General features: G+C 34.8%; 4 protein-coding genes across 4 annotated transcripts; 3 read left to right on the top strand and 1 right to left on the bottom strand.

Annotated features, from left to right (window-relative positions):
- Positions 1-2,299: 2,299 nt before the first annotated feature.
- On the bottom strand, positions 2,300-3,384 carry LOC104246552 (probable galacturonosyltransferase-like 7). Its single transcript, XM_009802363.2, has one exon. The coding sequence runs from the start codon at positions 3,373-3,375 to the stop codon at positions 2,356-2,358; it is 1,020 nt and encodes a 339-aa protein (XP_009800665.2). The 5' UTR covers positions 3,376-3,384; the 3' UTR covers positions 2,300-2,355.
- A 4,687-nt stretch (positions 3,385-8,071) lies between these two features.
- On the top strand, positions 8,072-11,231 carry LOC104246554 (uncharacterized). The gene is made up of 5 exons (XM_070167350.1): positions 8,072-8,105; positions 8,571-9,197; positions 9,960-10,101; positions 10,191-10,240; positions 10,349-11,231. The coding sequence occupies exons 1-5, from the start codon at positions 8,072-8,074 to the stop codon at positions 10,366-10,368; spliced, it is 873 nt and encodes a 290-aa protein (XP_070023451.1). The 3' UTR covers positions 10,369-11,231.
- Positions 11,232-15,658: 4,427 nt separating this feature from the next.
- Positions 15,659-17,078, top strand: LOC104246553 (uncharacterized). The gene is made up of 3 exons (XM_009802364.1): positions 15,659-16,306; positions 16,449-16,767; positions 16,864-17,078. Exons 1-3 carry the CDS (start codon positions 15,659-15,661, stop codon positions 17,076-17,078), a joined length of 1,182 nt encoding a protein of 393 aa, XP_009800666.1.
- Positions 17,079-17,351: 273 nt separating this feature from the next.
- Positions 17,352-18,110, top strand: LOC138886281 (uncharacterized). Its single transcript, XM_070167349.1, has 2 exons — positions 17,352-17,701; positions 18,035-18,110. Exons 1-2 carry the CDS (start codon positions 17,352-17,354, stop codon positions 18,108-18,110), a joined length of 426 nt encoding a protein of 141 aa, XP_070023450.1.
- The last annotated feature ends 1,624 nt before the right edge of the window (positions 18,111-19,734 follow it).

The raw sequence follows: 19,734 nt of genomic DNA, 5'->3' as shown, positions 1-19,734 counted from the left end.
AGCACCAAAATAATCACTATTATTTTTAGCCCCACGGTGGGCGCCAAACTGTTTACCTTGAAAATGATATTTACAATTATATTTGATTTGTGGTTCTAAAAATACGCGATTCATCTTAATACTCGTTGTTAGGTGAATAATGCTAAGTGTAAATGAGCAAGAAATGATAAGCAAACCCGTGTGGTCGCAAGGTTGAGGGCCTCGGGCTCTGCGGTGTGGGACCTCGAGGGCAGCCTTTAATAGATTGATGATGAACAATAAATGAAGAACAATATATGAACAAATAAATGAACACAACAAATGATGAGCAATAAAGCTATAGAGTAATTGTTGAGCACATTTTAGCAAGATGAGCAGAGAATGTTCTCTTGTATTCAATGTTGTATTGTCTAGTGAAAAAAGTCCTCCTACAAGAATGTTTTGGTCCCCTTTATATAGGAGGAGCGAATCTCAACATAGTACATGTCTAATAACAACAAAGAAATTTTATTGGTACAACTGTATAATGGCTTAATGCGGATTTGTGCTATTCTTGCAGACCTGGTCAACTCTAACCACGTATATTTGGGAGTTTTCCCGTCTATCCATGACGACCATCGATTATACTACTCCGAGATCGATCGTAGTGAGCTTTCGATGTGCTCCCTCGAGGGACACACCTCGGGGTCGCACCTCACGCTCTGCTTCGGACTTCTTCGAAGTTAGGCGTGGAGCGGCATAATAGCCCTAAAGTCGAACTCTCCAATTTTGACCGTATACAAAATCAAAGTGAAATTTTTATAATCCAAACCGAACTGCCTGACGCCACTACTATAGCCAACAATTCGGTTTTGTGAAAGGGAAATGTTCTTCAAGAGATTTCTTCCACAAGTGGTATCGTCGTATCCGGCATGTAAAAAGTTTAAAACCTTAAAGTGATATCATTTCTGTTACTTCTTCTCCTTTTAAAAGAGAGTAATTTTACACAAATTCTCTACTGGTTTATAAAATACCACAAGAAACTTAAGAGTAGTTAGGTAATATATTTCCCTTTGACCGACGGAGCTAGGCGAAATCAGAAATTTCACTAGGAACTTATATGACTTAAAGTATATGTACATAAAGTAATATTTAACTTATATACGGTATAATGTTTTAGCAAAAGATATTTAATTAACTAAAGATATAGGCACCCAAAGATTGTATTTGGATTATGAACTCCCTACAAGGAAGAATCAGATCAAAGAAGCAAATATAAAAAGTTTTTCACTCTCATTTCACTCAGTTTGAACTACTTGGAAGTTGAAATAAAAAGAAATAAAAAGGAAAATCAGACTATTAATCATCTTTAAAATTGAATACTTGAAATAGTGTCTTGACCTTATAAAGAAGACACTTGGCTTAAAAGCATTGATAAAGATTTATTAGTGGTACAAGAAACTTGTTGGTATCATCTTGTAAATTATTGTTTTGAGCAGAAGTTTTGATAATATCTTTTACTAATATAAAGTAGTAATATCCCTTCATAAAATCCCAAATAAAAGACAAAGGACAAAATCTGCAAAACAATTTAGAAATGATGAGTTAAAATTAAGAGCCCGTTTGAATATAAGAATTTTTTTCACTTTTTTTCGAAACCAGTTTTTTGCAATATAATTTCTAATTTTTACTTGAAGATAAATTTTGAATTTTTTTGAAAATTTGAAAAACTCAAAAAAGTTGTTTTCCAAAATTTTCACTCAAATTACTCACAAAAATTTAAAAACAACCCAAAATTATATTGATATCCAAACACAACTTTAATTTTCAAATTTTATTTTTACTTGAAAAATAATTTCACTTTTTTCTTTGAAATTTACAATTCTTATGTCCAAACGCCCACTAAGAATCACACAGAGACATAGTGGGATAGATTAGAAAGGTTTCTCAATCATAAATTTTTGGTTTAAGCGCACTTCCCTTTTAAATGAATCTTACGCCATATAAATCTAAATTAATCGGCTCAATTCATACCAAATAAATGTTGCATAAGCTATGCGTTTCGCAACTTGTGATAAGTTCCTTATAATTATATTAGTATTTTTTTAACTCCTATCGTTAGCGTTACCAACTCAATCATATTAGTGTCACGTAAGCTCGATCAATATTAGAGATGTTTAAAATACATATTTTGGTCTAATTACGATATCTAAACGAACTCCCGTAAAGTAAGGAGAACGAGATGTCAAATCGGTATAAATACGAATGTATATTAGCCCATTTAACCTGCTAAATATACCTTCTGAACAAGCAAAAATGTACGATAAAATTGACTCAAACATTGCTATAATATTTTCCTTTATTTCAAGCATATGATTTTTACAATTCTGTCCATATTCAAGTCTCATGTTTATACAAATCATAGGATGCCCATACAAAATCAATAGCACAAGCATTCTTCGAGTCGAACCTGACCCACGGCTTACCCGACCCGCTCCAGTGAAGCAGACTCGTTAGACCAGGGTGCGGTATCCGGCAGCTTCCCTTCACATTATCACCGCCCAAACCGTGCTGGTTCCATCTATGGTCAACATGCGCCACGTCACCAGCAAATACCAGTAGAAACGGCGGCAAAGATCCGAGTTCATAGATCCGATTCGTCTTCTGGATATCCATCCATTTCTCGATCCGTTTCGTGTACCCGACCCGCCTCCATTTCACTAAATCTACAACCATAACACCTGTATTAAAGTAACACGGCTTCCTTTTCCGTCCGGCGAATACGCTGGAAAATCTCCCGTCCGACCAGAACCTCGCCGTGAAATACGTCGTGAAGTTAGCGTGACAATATTCCGGCGCTCCGATTGCCTTTTCCCCCAAGTTTGTGCTCCACAGCTTGAAAATATCTTCAATTACAATTATATCCGAATCTAAGTATATAACTCTGTGAATCGAAGGTTCTAGAAGGTCAGCCAAGTAATTTCTCGCATAATTGAGAGGATGTTCAAGTGCTTCTCGTATGGAAGTTGAAATCAAGGTTTTTACTCTTTTCGAATCAAAGTAATATACATTGAATTTCAATTCAGGAAAAATGTACTGAATTACGGTTTTGAGATTCGTATCTGAGACTAAAAAGTGGAAAAATACATTCTCTGGACATCTACAATGGCGTAGAATTGAATGAACGGCTGCAATTGATCCACGTAGATACTGATTATCAAGAGTCATCGCTACATGAACAAATTTTGAATATTCAATTTTCTCAAATTTTGTTCTATCAGCACTAAAGCTGCAATCAGGTGTATTGCGGAACACGGAAGCTTTATGATACGAGAACTGAGATGATTGAAATGGTGAAATGATGATGATTAACATTGCAACAGCGAAAATGCATGAAAATCTCATAATCCGTACCATTTTCACTGGGTAAACTTCTTTCCTCTGCTTAATATTCTTCTTCATTTTCTTTTTCAACGTTGAAAAATGCGTAAAAATCTTTATTTGTTTGAGTTATATAACTGAACTAGAGAGAAGGAATTTGTAGTTATTTTTGGAGGCAAAATATTAATATATGAATTATTTTGTGTTTAATACTATAAACTAAATATTTGGGTAAATTATTCGAATTGCAGCTAGCTTAAATTCAGTTTTAATAGCAGTGACTGGTAAGTTGAGTAGTTAGGGGCGGTTACAAACTTCGTTAGGAAGTTAGTTACTTGAGCTGAAGTTAAAGCAGTCGCATTGTTTTTCAGAGGCGGATCCAGAATTTTAAGCTTATGGGTTCCTACAACAATTTCAAGTTAATCTACATGATAATTGGATCAACGAATTGGGTTCCAAGCTAAATATTCTAATACTTTTAATAAATTTTTTAGTACAAATACAGGGTTTATGCAAAAGTTACTGGATTCACGGGAACCCGTATCCTTTTCTCTGGATCCGCCCCTGTTGTTTTTTCAGCTTTATTAGCTCAAGAACTATCAACTGTATTTATATATAAAACTATGTAAGTAACTTAATATACCCAGGGGTGGAGCTAGAAGCTCAAAAACGGATTTGGCTGCACCTAATAAATTTTGTTCAAACAGTATATTTGTACTAAAAAAATTTATTAAATATATATATATACAAATATTAAATTTAAAATTCAGTTAATAACACTTAAAATTATCGTTGAAATCTAGAACTCATAAAATTAAAATCCTGTCTCCGCTTCTGAATATATTGATTTGGCTCTCAGGGGGTATCATAGTTGCTTATTCAGTAGAATAGTCATTAATTTGAGGGAAAGGATAGATTGTTAGTATGAGCAATTTAGGAGGACAAAATTAAAATTCTCCGTATTTTGCTTTGAAGAGGACTCGAACCTTCACGTTCGTTAGCACGAGAATTTGAGTCCAACATATCTACCATATATACCGCCATTTTGATTTGAATTATATTTTATATTTCATATCTCTTATACTGTTGTTATTTTATTACGCATTTTTATGGTACTAATATATCGGCTCCTGTTGCTTTTTGAGCCGAGGGTCTCCTGGAAACAGCCTCTCTACCCTTCGGGGTAGGGGTAAGGTCTGCGTACATATTACCCTCCCCAGACCCCACTTGTGGGATTATACTGGGTCGTCGTTGTTGTTGTTGTTTTGATTTGAATCACTTGATGAGCAATTAGTTTTGACAAATTTTGCCGCTCATATATATGTTGCTATCAACACCAATTATCTACATTTTGCATAGCATTTTTTTCCGGAGGGGGGCTGCTTTTGTATCTATATACTACCGTTAGGAGTGGCAAACGGGCGGGTAGGGGCGAATATGGTTCGGGTCGAAAACGAGTAATGAAAAAACGGATAAATTATTCGACCCGACCTGACTCATATTTAATATGGATAAAAAACAGGTTAACCGACGGATAATATGAGTAACCATATTATCCGTGACTTCTTGCATATGATCACTTTTGGGATAATTCTTAATCTCTCTAACTTGAGGAACCCCCAAGTGCAAGTTGAGGCTTTACAAATGCAAAAGTTAGACCCATTGGTTATCCATTTTCTGAATGGATAATATAGTTCTTATCCATATTTGACTCGTTTTTAAAAAGTTTATTATCCAACCTATTTTTTAGTGGATAATATGAGTGGTTAATTGTTTTCTTTTAACTATTTTGCCACCCCTAACTATAGTCAAACCTCTCTATAACAATCCTGTTCGTTTTGATATCCTTTAGTTGTTATTGTGAAGTGCAGTTATAGAGGACATATACTATAACATAACATAAAAATCGATTTAAAGAAAAATTTAACTCTTATAGTAAATAACTATTATAAATGAGGATGTTGCTATAGAGATAGACCGACTGTATATACTATTTCAGGCAATCAATTCTAAAGCTCATTACGACTTGCTAAGTGGTAAGACTCTCCCAAACTCCAAATTGAACGAGTGAAATAATCATTATAGTAATTCCGAGCGTGACAGCTATTTTACGACTACTTATAGTTGTACTAGACAAGAGGGATTGCTCTGATCGTAAGCAACCTTTACTTTCAACTAAGAGGTTGTGAGTTCGAATCATCCCAAGAGCAAGGTGGGGAGTTCTTGGAGGGAAGGATGTCGAGGTTCTATTTGGAAACAGCCTCTCTACCCCAAGGTAGGGATAAGGTTTGTGTACACACTACCCTCCTCAGACCCCACTAGTGAGATTATACTGGGTTGTTGTTATTGTTGTATCACTTTTTTGCTCTACTGGAAAGAGAAATTTTAAAGAGCATGCAGATCCAATTTCATAAAAATTGGACTTGGGATATAAAAGAAATAAATCTTAAAGAATAAAAGAAAATAATGTAGAGTACATAAGAAAGAAACAAGGAATTTTGTCCCTCACATGAAAGATAATTTCTACAAAAACACTAAACTATTTCAACTCTAATCGGCTAAATTTTTGTTTAACATATGCAAACTCTTTTTTAATGTTGTAACAATATCGGAATTATTAACCGCAAAATAACATATTTGTCAATTTTCAAAGTTTTTCCGAATTTTAAAAAAAAAGTTTTTTACCAACGTAAGTGTTTGATAGAAGTCCTAAAGAGCTACTCATACTTCTCAAGATGATGCCATAAATTTAATATTGTCCTCATAAAAATTCAATCTTGGCTAAATATAAAAGGTTTTTCCTTTGTAAAGCTTGTATTGTGTTGCTCTGCCCAAGAAAAGTCAAACCCTAGATTTAATTTGTTTCCTTGAGCCTCTTTTTAAATTTAATTAAATCTAGCTCAAATCTACTTCATATTTAGGTTTTAAACTCCTCTTAATATTTTCAACCGGTTGGAACAACACCCATTCCAAATAACGAACAAATTCGAAAAAACTAGATCTGAAATTTAACTCAAATTTACTTCAAATTTAAGTTTTAAACTCGTCTTGATGTTTCTAATCGATTGGAACAACACCAAATTCAAACAATTAAGAGCCCGTTTGGACAGATAATTTTTTTTTCATTTTTCCAAAAGAAAATTTACTTTTTTTCGAATGCAACGTTTGTTCATGAAATTTCAAATTTTCACCTAAGATGCATTTTGAAAATTTTCAAAAATTTGAAAAACTCCAAAAAAGCTATTTTTCAAAATTTTCACTCAAATCACTCACAAAACTTTAAAAATAACCCAAACTGAAATTTATTCCCAAACACAACTCTAAATTTCAAATACCATTTTCACTTGAAAATATTTTTCACCATTTTTTGGAATTTTATAATTCTTATGTCCAAACGCCTACTAAGTAATTCGAAAAATCCAATTTTTGAAACTAACTTCGAACGGCCTGTAATGATAGACTTCTATTTTTCAAGTTTTCAATCAACCATAGTAAAGAGAAGATCGACTTCAACTCAAAAAGAACGTAGCTCAAATATTCAAACTTTAGATTTAACTTCTTTTTTTTTAAAAAAAATCGATTTCGAATCTAGCTAACTCATCCGCTTATATTATATCAAGTAAGACCCTTTTGCAGTTTACTCGCTAGTGTCATCACTCACTTGACGGTTTTGTAACCAAGTTTTTCTTTCTTACTCCTTATGTACCTTTTTTTTTTTTTTTACTTCATCCATATTTTCTTACTTTTTATGAAGTGTGGGGCAAATGACGCCCTCTACTTCGACTTCTAACTACTTGCAAACAGCTGGCATTGTAAGCAAATAGAAAGCCATGTTTGAGCCGGAAAGCATACCGACTATTTGAGTCGCGAAAGTGCCACTTGCTTAATATTATTTATATATAATAATAATAAATATATAATATTATATTATATATCTATCTATAAAAATAAAAAAAACGAAACAATTACCTCCTAGTGTGGAGGTTCCTATTGTATTATATTCCTAGTTAAGGTTGTTTACCCTTAAAAATGGATAACAATTGAATTTATATGCGTTTTTAAGGATATGTAGGCTAATTCAATACAAGTGATTAGCAGCGTTAAATGATTCAAATTAAAGATAGAATAAATGGCCAAACCAGTAATAGTGTCAAGTTCGGGCTCGGTTGCGAGCCAAACAATTAGCCTGTCATCAATTCGGAATCAAACACTTATGAAGGGCTATGAACAAAATTGAGAACTTTTAATAACCTCTGAAAGCAGAGAAAACAAATATATATTGCCTTGATATGCGTGTTACAGTGTGTTTAGTGAATAATCAGTTTCTCCTTTATATAGTAGGAGAGTTTTACCCTAAGTACAATTCTAGAAAAAGGTAAAAATCTTCCTTTTCGCTAATCATTGATCTACGTGCATTACGGACCGAGACTCACGCCGTGATATCCGTTTGGGCACGGATATCACGGCCCTTTCTTAATCGTGCGCGGTCATTTGGTAATGCGTTTCGAGGTCTTGGAACTCGAACCGGACCCGAGGGCGCTGTCTCGATGACTCCAAGGGCAAGTGTTTTGCTTGGGCCTTCATAGGAGAGGCTCCTGGCTTCGATTCCGATTTCTTACAGTCATGTCCTTGCTTCGTTTGACTCACCGAGAAATCGGGGTGCTCATTAGCCTTGGTTTTACCCGTATACAGATAGTCCCCTCGTTTCGCAGAGGGTAGGTTTGCCGAAATGATGGAAACGATAGATGTCTCCGGTTCTTTCCTCTGTACGTTACAACGAAGGAGCTGAAACGTCCCATCAGTCGCGTCGTTTTGACTTCGGACATGTGTCGATCATTGGCTGGTTGCCTCCGAATACGAAGCGTCACCTACTTCCCTATAAAAGCTTCTATCCTTTATTCTTTATCTACTTTTCGATCAAGCTTTTACCTTCGAGCTTTCCGTCTATAATCAACTTCCTTCAAACCTTTGTACCTTCACCTTTTGATCTTCAAATCTTCATAATTGCTCTTAGATTCTTGCCCACATCTTCTTAAATTTTTCATACCCCGATGTTTAGCCTTCAAACTTGTTCTTCCAAACCTCCATAATTCTTCAAATCTTTAATATACAAATTTTATATATTTTTTTGGCTATTATTTTTACGGCTGTTAAACAATGTCATTTTTTCTCATTTTTCGCAACCCGAGTCATATGCAAACACCAAACGACACAAATTCAATTTTTTTGAGGCGGACTCCATCTCCGTGGTACCAAGACCATTTCTTCTATTTTCCTCTTCTTTATTTTCTCTACTCTCTACTATTCCCCCCTTTTCTATTTCTTTCTCTGTTTCAATTCCACTGCAATCACCGACTTGACCGAGTCTAGCAGCAGTAGTGAGCCGCCGTATCCATACGCTTATCACTATTCCGATGGCCTTCTCAGCTTCATCGAGTTCAGTGATGGTTCTGTTCAAGCACCATATGCTTATCATTATGATATTAACACTCTAGGCCCCTATTGTGTCGAGTTGAAAGATGGGTCTATTTTGTCAGCAACTGTGTGGTCACCATACATCCTGCTAAACCGTAGCTTTGAATCCGTTGAACAGATAGAAAATGCCTTTAATAGTAATTTCAACTGTTTTCAGTTCACTTCCTCATCAGACGTGTCATTTGGTTGTAACAATTGGGAGGATGATTTTCATGAAGATGGAGTTTGTTTCAACTGGGACGAGGATTTTCCCGAACTTGGAGGAGTTTCTTTCAGTTGGGACGAGGATTTTCCGGAACTCAAAGTTGGTGAAAACGCAGAGAACAATAATGTGGTTCAAGTGTTTGATGAAAGTCCTGAAAGAGCTTCTGATACTTCTCAAGGTAAAAAATACCACAAAGTTTGAATTGTTCTCATAAAATTTCAATCTTGGCTAAAGAATATAAGGACATTTCTTATCTATATCTCTTATCTGTTTGGTAAAGCTTGTATCTTGTTGCTTTGCCCCAGAAAAAGTAAACCCTAGATTTAATTTTTGTGTGTGGTAGAAGTCCTCAAAGAGCTACTCCTACTAGTCAAGGTAATAATAACACAAGTTTAATATTGTGCTCATAAAAATCCAACCTTGGCTCAAAAAAGGTCTTTTTCTATTTTTATCTCGTGTCTGTTTGGTAAAGCTTGTATCTGGTTATTTTGCTCCAAAGAAAATGTAAATCCTAGATTTAAGTTGTGTGTTTAATACAAGTCCTCAAAGAGCTATTCATACTTGTCAAGTTAAAAATACCACAAATTTTAATTTTGTCCTCAGAAAGTCTTTTTTAACTCTACCTCTTGTTTGTTTGGTAAAGCTTGTGTCTTGTCGCTTTGCCCGCAATGCGTAACAGCTACGAGTAGTAAATACTACAACAACTACTCTTCAATCCCAAATTAGTTGAGTCCATCATATGAATTCTTAATATCCTTTCTGTTTGATTTGGACCTATTCGAATTCTGATATTCAATAATCTGAGACAATTATTTAGGGTTCTCTAGATTTTCTACGTGAAAATTATACACCTCTGCACCTAATGTTAAGTGTACCAATAAGACAAGTTTAATCTCAACATGTTACCATATTAAATAACTTCTGTTTCACCATCTAGCAGAAACAAAGCCAAAATCCACTGGAAAAGGAGATAAGGAAGGAGTTGAAGTGTCAGAAGAACAGGGCTCTTTTGTTTCGTCTTCTAGTTCAGCCAGTCTGTGCATGGATCGATTTCGTGAAGAGCTTTCTTGTGCTATAAGAGTGTCAGCTCAACATTTTCTCTCTCAGTAAAGGGATCCTTTTTTTATGCTGGTTCCAATTTCATATTAGAGTTGTTCATTTGTATTTGCAGATTTGTTTGGAGATTTGTTATGAACCCAGTACCACTTCTTGTGGACACAGGTACAATCTAAATGGACATCCTCATTAACTCAAATTCATAACGCAAATACCATTTAGAGGTTCTCAATAATTGGTTATTTTACTTATTTGGTTCAATCATGTCTATAGTTTCTGTGAGAAGTGTCTGAGATCTGCTGCTGATATATGCGGGACACGATACCCCAAGTGCAGGCAGCTTATCAGGTTTTTCTAAAAAATTTACCAAAGCTGGAGTAGAGAAAGGATTACACTTTGTACTTCTAGTTGAGTTGGGTGAATTGCCTCATCGAAAATTTTAAGTTTTTTAGAAAAGGTTTTTATTTGAGGATTGATCATCTTGCGCTTGATTTTGCAGCAATGGAAATTCTTGCACTGTAAAAACAGGCCTTTGGAATACAATTCAACTACTATTTCCTAAAGAAGTAGAAGCACGAAAAGCAGGTGGAGAAGCTGAGCATCAAAGTTCAGTAAGAACTGCTAGTTATTCTAATATTTCAAGAAGCGGAACAGCATATAGCGTTCGAACTCTACGAAGAAGGAATTTTCATTCTTTGAGAAGACAAAGTTCAGTAAGTTTCAGGACAAGGAGAGAGTTACCAAGCCAGGATGACGATGCTGCATTGGCATGGCGACTGCAGAGATAGGAGTATGTAGAACTTTAGGACGCAAAATTTGAGGGTCATGGCTCTTGAGGTTTCTAAATTTTCTTATACTTCAAATGAAACGAACCTCAGAGTCGTGTGACCAGTCCCGGAGAATCCGAATAAGCAGTGGATTTCTTGTGAAACTTTTCCCCTTAATTTTGACTCCTCATCTCTGTTGCTTGCGGCTTTAGGTGGCGATCCCTTCCTTCTGTCTTTTTATTTGGGATTTTGTGAATGGATATTACTAGTAAAAAGATATTATCAAACTAAGCCTCTTCTTGCTTAGTTTGATCAACGCTTTCCTGCTAAACTGCTCTAAACAATTTTTTAGAGGATGATTTGATACGAGCAAGAAGTTTCTTGTACTACAGTTAGACCTCTCTATAGCAACATCCTTATATAACAACACTTCACTATAAAAGCCAAGCTTTTCCAGAACCAGTTTTCATGTTATATTATAATATATGTTTTCTATAACAGTACTTCACTATAAGATCCAAAAATATTCGGAACAAATGAGGTTGTTATAAAGAGGTTTGACTGTAGTAATAAGTTTTGACAGCAGAGTTGGTGGATGAAGGAGGATTCTTTGAAGGGATCTCTTGTCATTCATTCTTGTGGCGATGCTCCAGCTATATAGGCTGCTAACACCAATAAACATTTATGGTTTTGCTTAGCTGTTCTTTTTATTTATTTATTATTATTTGTGAATATTTCTACACAGATTGAATATTGGAGAAACTCTCTAGCCAATTTCGTTTTTTTATTTTTTAGATTTTGACATAACACAGAATTCACATGCATGTTGCCTCCATATGAAAAAGTTCCAGTCCAAACATGTCGACAAATAGCTAATGCAAGGTGCTGTTTTTGACTTGCTAACAAAAATAAGGGAAAAGGGCCAAAATTGCCGCTCGGTGATTTCGTTCCATTCGCCCAAACCATAAGTCGTGCTAATGGAATGGTTGAGCATGCAAGTTGGCCTAGAAAATACAATTATTAAAAGAAAAATGCAATTTATATTATGCACTGGACACATGTCAAAACAACACATGTAAATGTTAGATAACTAACTCTGCATATTTCTCTGCTCATATGAATAACAAGAACACTTTGAATGGAATACATGCTCTCATGACTGATCTAGGGGTGCAGATACATATAGAGGAGGAAATAGAGGCAGAAATACTTGGATACTATAAACAATTGCTAGGGTCAAATGCTCCTGCAATCCCAGCAATAGATCCAAATGTAATGCAAAGAGGGACAATGCTCAAAAGAGAACAACAAGTTAAATTGATTCAGCTTGTCACAAGGCAAGAGATATGGGAAGCTCTAGAAGATATAAATGACTTGAAGGCCCCAGGATATGATGGGCTCAATGCAGGTTTTTTCAAGAAGTCATGGCATATCATAGAGGAGGAGGTAACACAAGCTGTGTTGGATTTCTTTCAGACATCACAAATATTTAAGCCAGTTAACTGCATATTAATAACTCTAATTCCTAACGTCAGAAATCCTGCTACCATCAAGGAGTATAGACCTATTTCATGCTGCACCATAATTAACAAAATCATCTCAAAGGTCTTGACCAGTGGATTACAAGGAGTCATGGATGATCTAATAGATAAGACTCAATATGCTTTTGTCCCTCGAAGAGTCATTATTGATAATATCATTCTAAGCCATGAGTTAGTAAAAGGGTATGGAAGGAAAGGAGTGTCACCTCGATGCATGATCAAAACTGGACATGCAAAAAGCATATGATTCACTTGAATGGCCTTTTCTTGAGTAGGTTTTGAATGCATTAGAATTTCCAGAGCAGTTTGTGAAATGGATAATGACTTGTGTACAAAGTGTTACTATCATCTTGAATGGTTCACCAACTCAGCCATTTGAAGCCAGGAAAGGACTTAGACAAGGTGGATCCACTATCCCCATTTCTTTTTGTGCTGGCAATGGAATATTTTACAAGAAGATTGAAGGCATTGCACCACATCCCGGATTTCAACTATCATCCTAAATGTGCAAGGATGCAGATCATGCAACTTGGTTTTGCAGATGATCTTTTGTTGTTTTGCAGGGGAGACATTGGTTCAATTCAACTGCTATACAACTGCTTTCTGAACTTCTCAAAAGCATCAGGATTGGAAATTAACAAGCAGAAAAGTTACATCTTCTCTAGTGGAGTATCATAAGATGTTCAAAAAGACATACTAGAGTTCCTTGGAATCCAAAGAGGGAAGCTGCCACTAAGATATCTTGGAGTACCTTTAAGCTCTAAAAGGGTCTCACTAATACAATGTCAACCTCTAATTGACAAGCTAGTGAGAAGAATCATATCCTGAGGGATAGCCAAGCTATTTGCGGGGCGACTACAACATATCAAAAGTGTCTTGTTCTCTATTCAAACTTATTGGGCTCAAATTTTTATGCTACCAAAAAAGATTACCAAGCTGATTGAGGCAATTTGCAGAAGCTTCTTATGGACAAGAGATAGCAACATTTCAAAGAAAGCTTTACTTGCTAGGGAGAAAGTATGCCAACCCAGGTCAGCATGAGGTTTCAAATGGATATTGGTCTATGGAAAAAAGCAGCTGTCAGCAAACAATTCTGGAATCTATGCAAAGAAAAGAATATGTTATGGGTACAATGAGTGCAATGTTACTACATAAAGAGCAAACACGTATGAGAGGTGCAAATAATCCAAGCATCATGGATCATGAGGAAGATATTGAAAGCCAAAGAAAACTTTGAGAAAGTAGGATACAATTATAAAGATCTCACGAAGATGCATACTTGCTCTATAAAGCACATATACCATAAGCTGCGAGGAGACTTTAACAAAGTAAGTTGGAGGAAATTGGTATGCAACAATGCAGGATGTCCTAGGTGGATATTCACATTAACTTTGATGGCAAATGGCAGGTTGTACACAAAGGATAGATTGCTAGAGTGGGGTATTCAATATGATCAAACATGTCCTTTATGTTCACATGCAAATGAATCTATACAACATCTATTCTTTGAATGTCAACATGTTGTTGAGCTATGGAAAAGGATGCTCAACTAGCAAGGTATCAGCAGGAACATCTATGGCTGGTCTGAGAAATTGCAATGGGCAGAAAACTGGACAAGAAACAGAAGTGCAAAAACAAAGTTGTTCAAGATTGTATTAGCAAGTTGTGTATATTTTGTGTGGCAGGAAAGGAATGCTAGACTATTTCAAGCCAAATCGAGGAACTGTGAGATTCTTAGCAAGCTAATTGCACAAGAAGTGCATTATAGAAGCAATAGGAAAATAGAAAAAGTTCTAAGTAGACTGGATTACTATCCAACGTAATAGCTAGAGTAGTAGAAGCAGAGGCGGACCTACACTAGGCTTTGAGGGGTCATGTGAACCCGTTAACCTCGGCAAAAATCCTGTATATATATTGTATGTATAGCTGTATATATTTTAGGGGCCCCTTAAATATTTTTCTTGGCCCCCTTATAATTGAAATGCTGCTTGGAGCAATGGTCCGCCTGTCTCAGTAGTGTTTCCCTTCGTTTTGCTACGAAGGACTGGGGTTCGAAATCCCCTTTCCACAAATATTTCTTTTTTAGTTTCTTTCACTTTTTATAACTGGAATAATCAATTATATATTAGTACAATAGTACTATTTATTAGTCACTAGTCAACAGTTGACTAATTTATAATTTTTTATTTTACCTTTTCTCAATTTTATTATATTTTAATAGTTATAGATAATAGTCAATTTTATTATTTAGTTCTTCTACAAAAGACCCAAAATATTAAATCCCTAAACCTTTCTTAGTTCTTCCTCGATCAAACGCAGAAGCTCCCCAGTCGGCCAGTCCCCTCCGTCAAACTCAAAAGCTTCTCTCCTTCAAACTCAGTCTTCACTCCTCAGCCATCACTTCTCACTCCAAAATAGAGAATCATTCTTCCTCAATCTCAATTTCTCTCATTACTTTGAAAAAGTAGCGGGCATCGAATTTCTGGTTAGTGCTTCTCTTACTTTGAAACTTAGTTTTTATTTATAAATTGTAAGAGCATGGAGAATTGGGGATGGATTTTATATGATTTTATTTAGGTTTAAAATTTTTGGTTCAAGAATCCCCAAAATTTTGGTTTGCCACTGGTAATTAAATCAAATTTTCTCTAATGTTATAAATAAATAAATAAAAATACGCCCGCATTCTAATTATAAAATGATGAATACGTACATCTATTAACTTCGTTGATTGTAATTGGCCTTGTTGATGATTACGGGCCTTTAAAAGTCAGAATCGCAGCCATTTTATTTTTGCTAACTTTTCAATAAATTAATCACTGTCATATGATACTTAGCTCTGCTAACATCCAATTACTTATGGATGAAATCTCTGTATATTGGGTTTCTGCTTTGCTTTGCTATGGTTTCTGCTTGAAATTTTTGCTTTGCTGTGGTTTCTGCTTTGACCCTTTTTGCATTTGATGAATTTCTATTCTTGATAGACTATTAAATTTATTGAACTCATTTTTTGTAGGAAGTTCTTGTTCTTGTGAATTGAGATGGACGTATGTTTGACGAAGTTTAATTCTTCTCAACCAAGTTCTAGTCTTAGAAACAATTCCTCTCATCTTATAGATGAGTTTGATGAGAAATTACTCAATCCCGACCCTAGAGAGAGAGTACCCATTGATAAATATAGTCTTAGAATACGGGATGGCGTAAGAAGACACTACATTCAAAATGAACCTTGCCAACCGGTTGATCATAAATTTCCTAAAACTTTATTCGAGAATAAAATGCGTCAATTTAGTTCGGGTTGGTTTAAATGTTCCTATTCTAGATGGTTGGAGTATAGTGTGAAGAAAGATGCTGCATTTTGTTTATGTTGTTATTTATTCAAAAATGATTATGTTCATGGAAGCACGGGTGACTCTTTCACAAAAACGGGCTTTAAGGCTTGGAATAAAGCTTCGGAAAGACTTGATTTACATGTTGGTAAAGTAAATAGCCTCCACCACAAGTGTTTCAACAAGATGCTAGACTTATCAAATCAATCCCAATCAATTCAAGTTGCTTTTGATAAGCAATCTGAGAAACAAAGAAATGAGCACCGAATTCGTTTAAATGTATCAATCAATGTTGTAAGGTTTCTCTTGTATTTTGGATTGTCTTTTCGAGGTCATGATGAAAATGATTCTTCAAAAAACAAAGGCCTTTTTCTAGGGCTTTTAGTATGGCTTGCAAAGAGGCTCCCTGAAGTAGATAGAGTCATATTGAAACATGCTCCAAAAAATGATATGATGACTTCGCCAAAAATTCAAAAGGACGTTGTGAGTGCTTGTGCACAAGAAACCGTGAAAGCTATAATCAATGATTTGGATGGGGATTATTTCGGGATATTAGTTGATGAGTCCAAGGATATTACAAATGGCCCTTTCTTTGCGGTATGTTGACAAAAAAGTCCAAGTGAACAAGCCATTTATTGGTCTTGTTCGTGTTCATGATACCTTCGCAAAGTCGTTGAAGGAAGCAATACTTTCTTTGCTTATGAAACACTCATTAAATCCATTCAAAATACGTGGACAGGGCTATGATGGAGCTAGTAATATGCAAGGAAAAATGAATGGTCTTAAAGCTTTAATTTTGCAAGAAACTCCTTCGGCACATTGCATTCATTGTTTCGCTCATCAATTACAGTTGACGCTTGTAGCGGTTGTTAAAAAATATAAGGAGGTGGAGACTTTCTTTGCTATAGTTGCTAATGTTTTGAATGTGATTGGAGCATCCTTTAAACGTATAGATCAACTTCGGGATCATCATGCCAAATTATTGGAGCAATTGCTAGAGAGTGGTGAAGTTCAAAGTGGGAAAGGATTAAATCAAGAGCGAGAGCTTCAAAGGCCAAGTGACACTTGTTGAGGATCACATTGTAAAATATTAGATAACTTTGTTGTTTTATTTGCATCTATTGTTCATGTGCTTGGGGTGATTGAATATGAAGATCAAGAAGCTAATGATAGATTGCAAGCAGAAGCTTTTTTGAGTAAAATCAATTCATTTGAATTTGTGTTCTTGCTTCACTTGATGTTGAAGGTATTGTTGATGTCTAACGAGCTGAGTAAAGCTTTATACAAGAAAGAGCAAGATATTTTCAATGCCATGTTATTTCTTGACCTTACAAAGGAAAGGTTGCAACAAATGAGAGATGAAGGATGAAAACCATTAATGGATGAAGTATATTTGTTTTGTACTAAACATGACATTTTGGTGCCTAATATGGAAGAATTCTATATTCCTGGAAAGTCGAAGCGTAGGTCTTCTAGTGTTACTTATTCACATCACTTACGTGTTGAGATTTTTTATACAGTGATCGATTTGCAAGTTCAGGAGCTTAACTGTCATTTTGATGTTGTTAGTGGTAACTTGCTTCTTGATATGGCTAGCTTGAATCTGGCTAACTCGTTTGCTAATTTTGATAAATAAAGAATAATGACCTTGGCCAAGTATTATCCAGATGAGTTTGGCGAATTGAAGCTTCGAGATCTTAGTCACCAACTTGACACTTTCATATTGCACATGCAACATGATGACCCTAGATTCTCAGATTTGAAAGGAATTAGTGACTTGGCAAAAGCGTTGGTTGAGACAAATCTTGTGGAGACATATTCACTTGTTTATTTACTTGTGAAGTTGACTCTAATTTTACCTGTTGCGACTGCAACGGTAGAAAGAGCATTCTCATCCATGAAGTACATCAAAGATGAATTGCATAGTAGTATTGGTGATGCATTTTTAAATGATTTTTATTTTGTTACTTTGAAAAAGAAGTATTTACAAATGTAAGCAATGATGCTATTATTGACCGTTTTCAGAGTATGAAAAAGCGTCGAGTTCAAGTATAAGTGGATGATGTACTTTTGTTATATTAGTATCAATTAAAGATATACTATAACATTGAAGTTTGTCTTTTGATGTAAATTGTGTCTTCTTTAGTTCTCATTTTTGGATAACAGTAGATATTACTATTAGTATGTCAGGAATTGTTATTAAGGCCACTACGCTTGTTTTATATTTTAAAGTTTATTCCAGTTTAGTCCATGTGTGCGCAAGGATGTGCAAGAAGTTGTTTATTTTCTTGGAATGCTTTTTTTTTTTAAAAAAAAAATTCGCAGATCAATTGGGGAGTCTGATGAAATCGAAGTTTGTGTTCACGGGTCAATTGGGGAGTATGATGAAATCAAAGCATAAGCTCTTCTTACTTTATTTTAGTTTTTTTGCTTAGCAAGTTTATATTATATAGTGGATTGTGCTGCTTATTTACTGATCTATCATAGAGTTTATATGTATTTTTTTATTGGCTTTGGGTAATTTACTCTAATGACAATGGTGCCCCCGTTATACTCAAATCTTGGGTCCGCCTCTGAGCAGAAAGATAGCAATAGTGTGTACAGGGGATGGAGGAAAGTATAGAAAACTTTGTAAGGGTTCTGCATTGAGTAAATATTTTCCCTGATATATATAAAAGTTTTATTACTAAAAAAAATGTTGGATAACATTCTCTATAGTTTATACATAAAGATTAATGCATCACATGTCCTTGTACAATAACTCCTAATAAATCTTTCTTAATTGATAATATAGCTAATCCACTTAATCTTTATTGAGACATTGTTGATCTTAAGTGAGATTTTATCAATTTTAATTTGAAAATTTCTTTCCGCTGAAATGACGGAAACAAGAGTTATTAACATTATTCCATAAGTAATATAGGCATTGGAAAAAGAATCAATTTTTTTTTATTTGATCGAATATATCAATTAAACTGTTATCTTCTAATTGTACTATTTTTTTAATATTTTTAATTCCCAAAATAAATTTAACTATCAATATCGAATTGATTATTATGCTTTAAGGAACATTCAACATTAAGGCAATATTTTTTCGAGTTTTCATCATCTAGTGATCTTAGTTTTTATCTCTAAATAGAAAACCAAAAATATTTTCATATGCTTCGAATTATTCAAATCTATTTTGAAGTAAAAAAATAGCCTTATCTACTATGTATAAATTAATCAACTCCAAAGGACTCCTCGAAAGATAGATTTTATTATAGCCAAGGCTATCGATATTCTTTTTCCGGTATTTTCATCTTAGCTCTTTTAGTCTTGTATTTTTTAAACATATTTTCAAAACACTTTTCTTGAATCGAAGATCTATAGAAAACAAATCCTTTTACCAGATACAAGGTAAGTATAAGATATGCGTACACTAGGGTATGTTGTTGTTATTGTATTATCTTAGTGCTACAGCAAAACATAGTTCTCATTTATGATATGTATATCTTTGAGGCTTATAACTCTTATGTTAAACTTATTCGTTTTGTTTATTTATTGATGATAAGTAATGACATAAGTCATTATCTGAATAAGTTGAGTGTTGGCATAATATTCTCATCAAGGTCAATCAATCTATTAACCTTCAAAGACAATAAGAATTTATTACTCTAGGTTAACAATCAGCAGAAAATTAATATAACAAAACAAAAAACAACAACCCAATATAATCTCACTAGTGAGATCAGGAGAAGATAGTCAGAGGCGGATTTAGGGGGACGGAAGGGGTTCACCCGAACCCCCTTGGCCGAAAAATTACACTGTATATAAGGCAAAATTATTTTTTACCTCTATATATTAAGTTTTGAACCCCCTTAACTCAATGCAAAAGTGTAGTTTAGTGGTCAAGGGGGTTTAAAACCTTCATAAAGTCATATGTTCAATTCTCACTAGCTACAAAAAATATTTTTTGAACCTCCTTCGTGGAGATCCTGCCTCAGCCACTAAGGATAATGTGTACGTAGACCTTACCCCTACCC

The sequence above is a fragment of the Nicotiana sylvestris genome, chromosome 2 (genome assembly GCF_000393655.2).
Source record: "Nicotiana sylvestris chromosome 2, ASM39365v2, whole genome shotgun sequence".
Taxonomy (NCBI): Eukaryota; Viridiplantae; Streptophyta; class Magnoliopsida; order Solanales; family Solanaceae; genus Nicotiana; species Nicotiana sylvestris.
The sequence above is the reverse complement of the archived record's forward strand: the minus strand, read 5'-3'. Positions and strand labels throughout refer to the sequence as shown.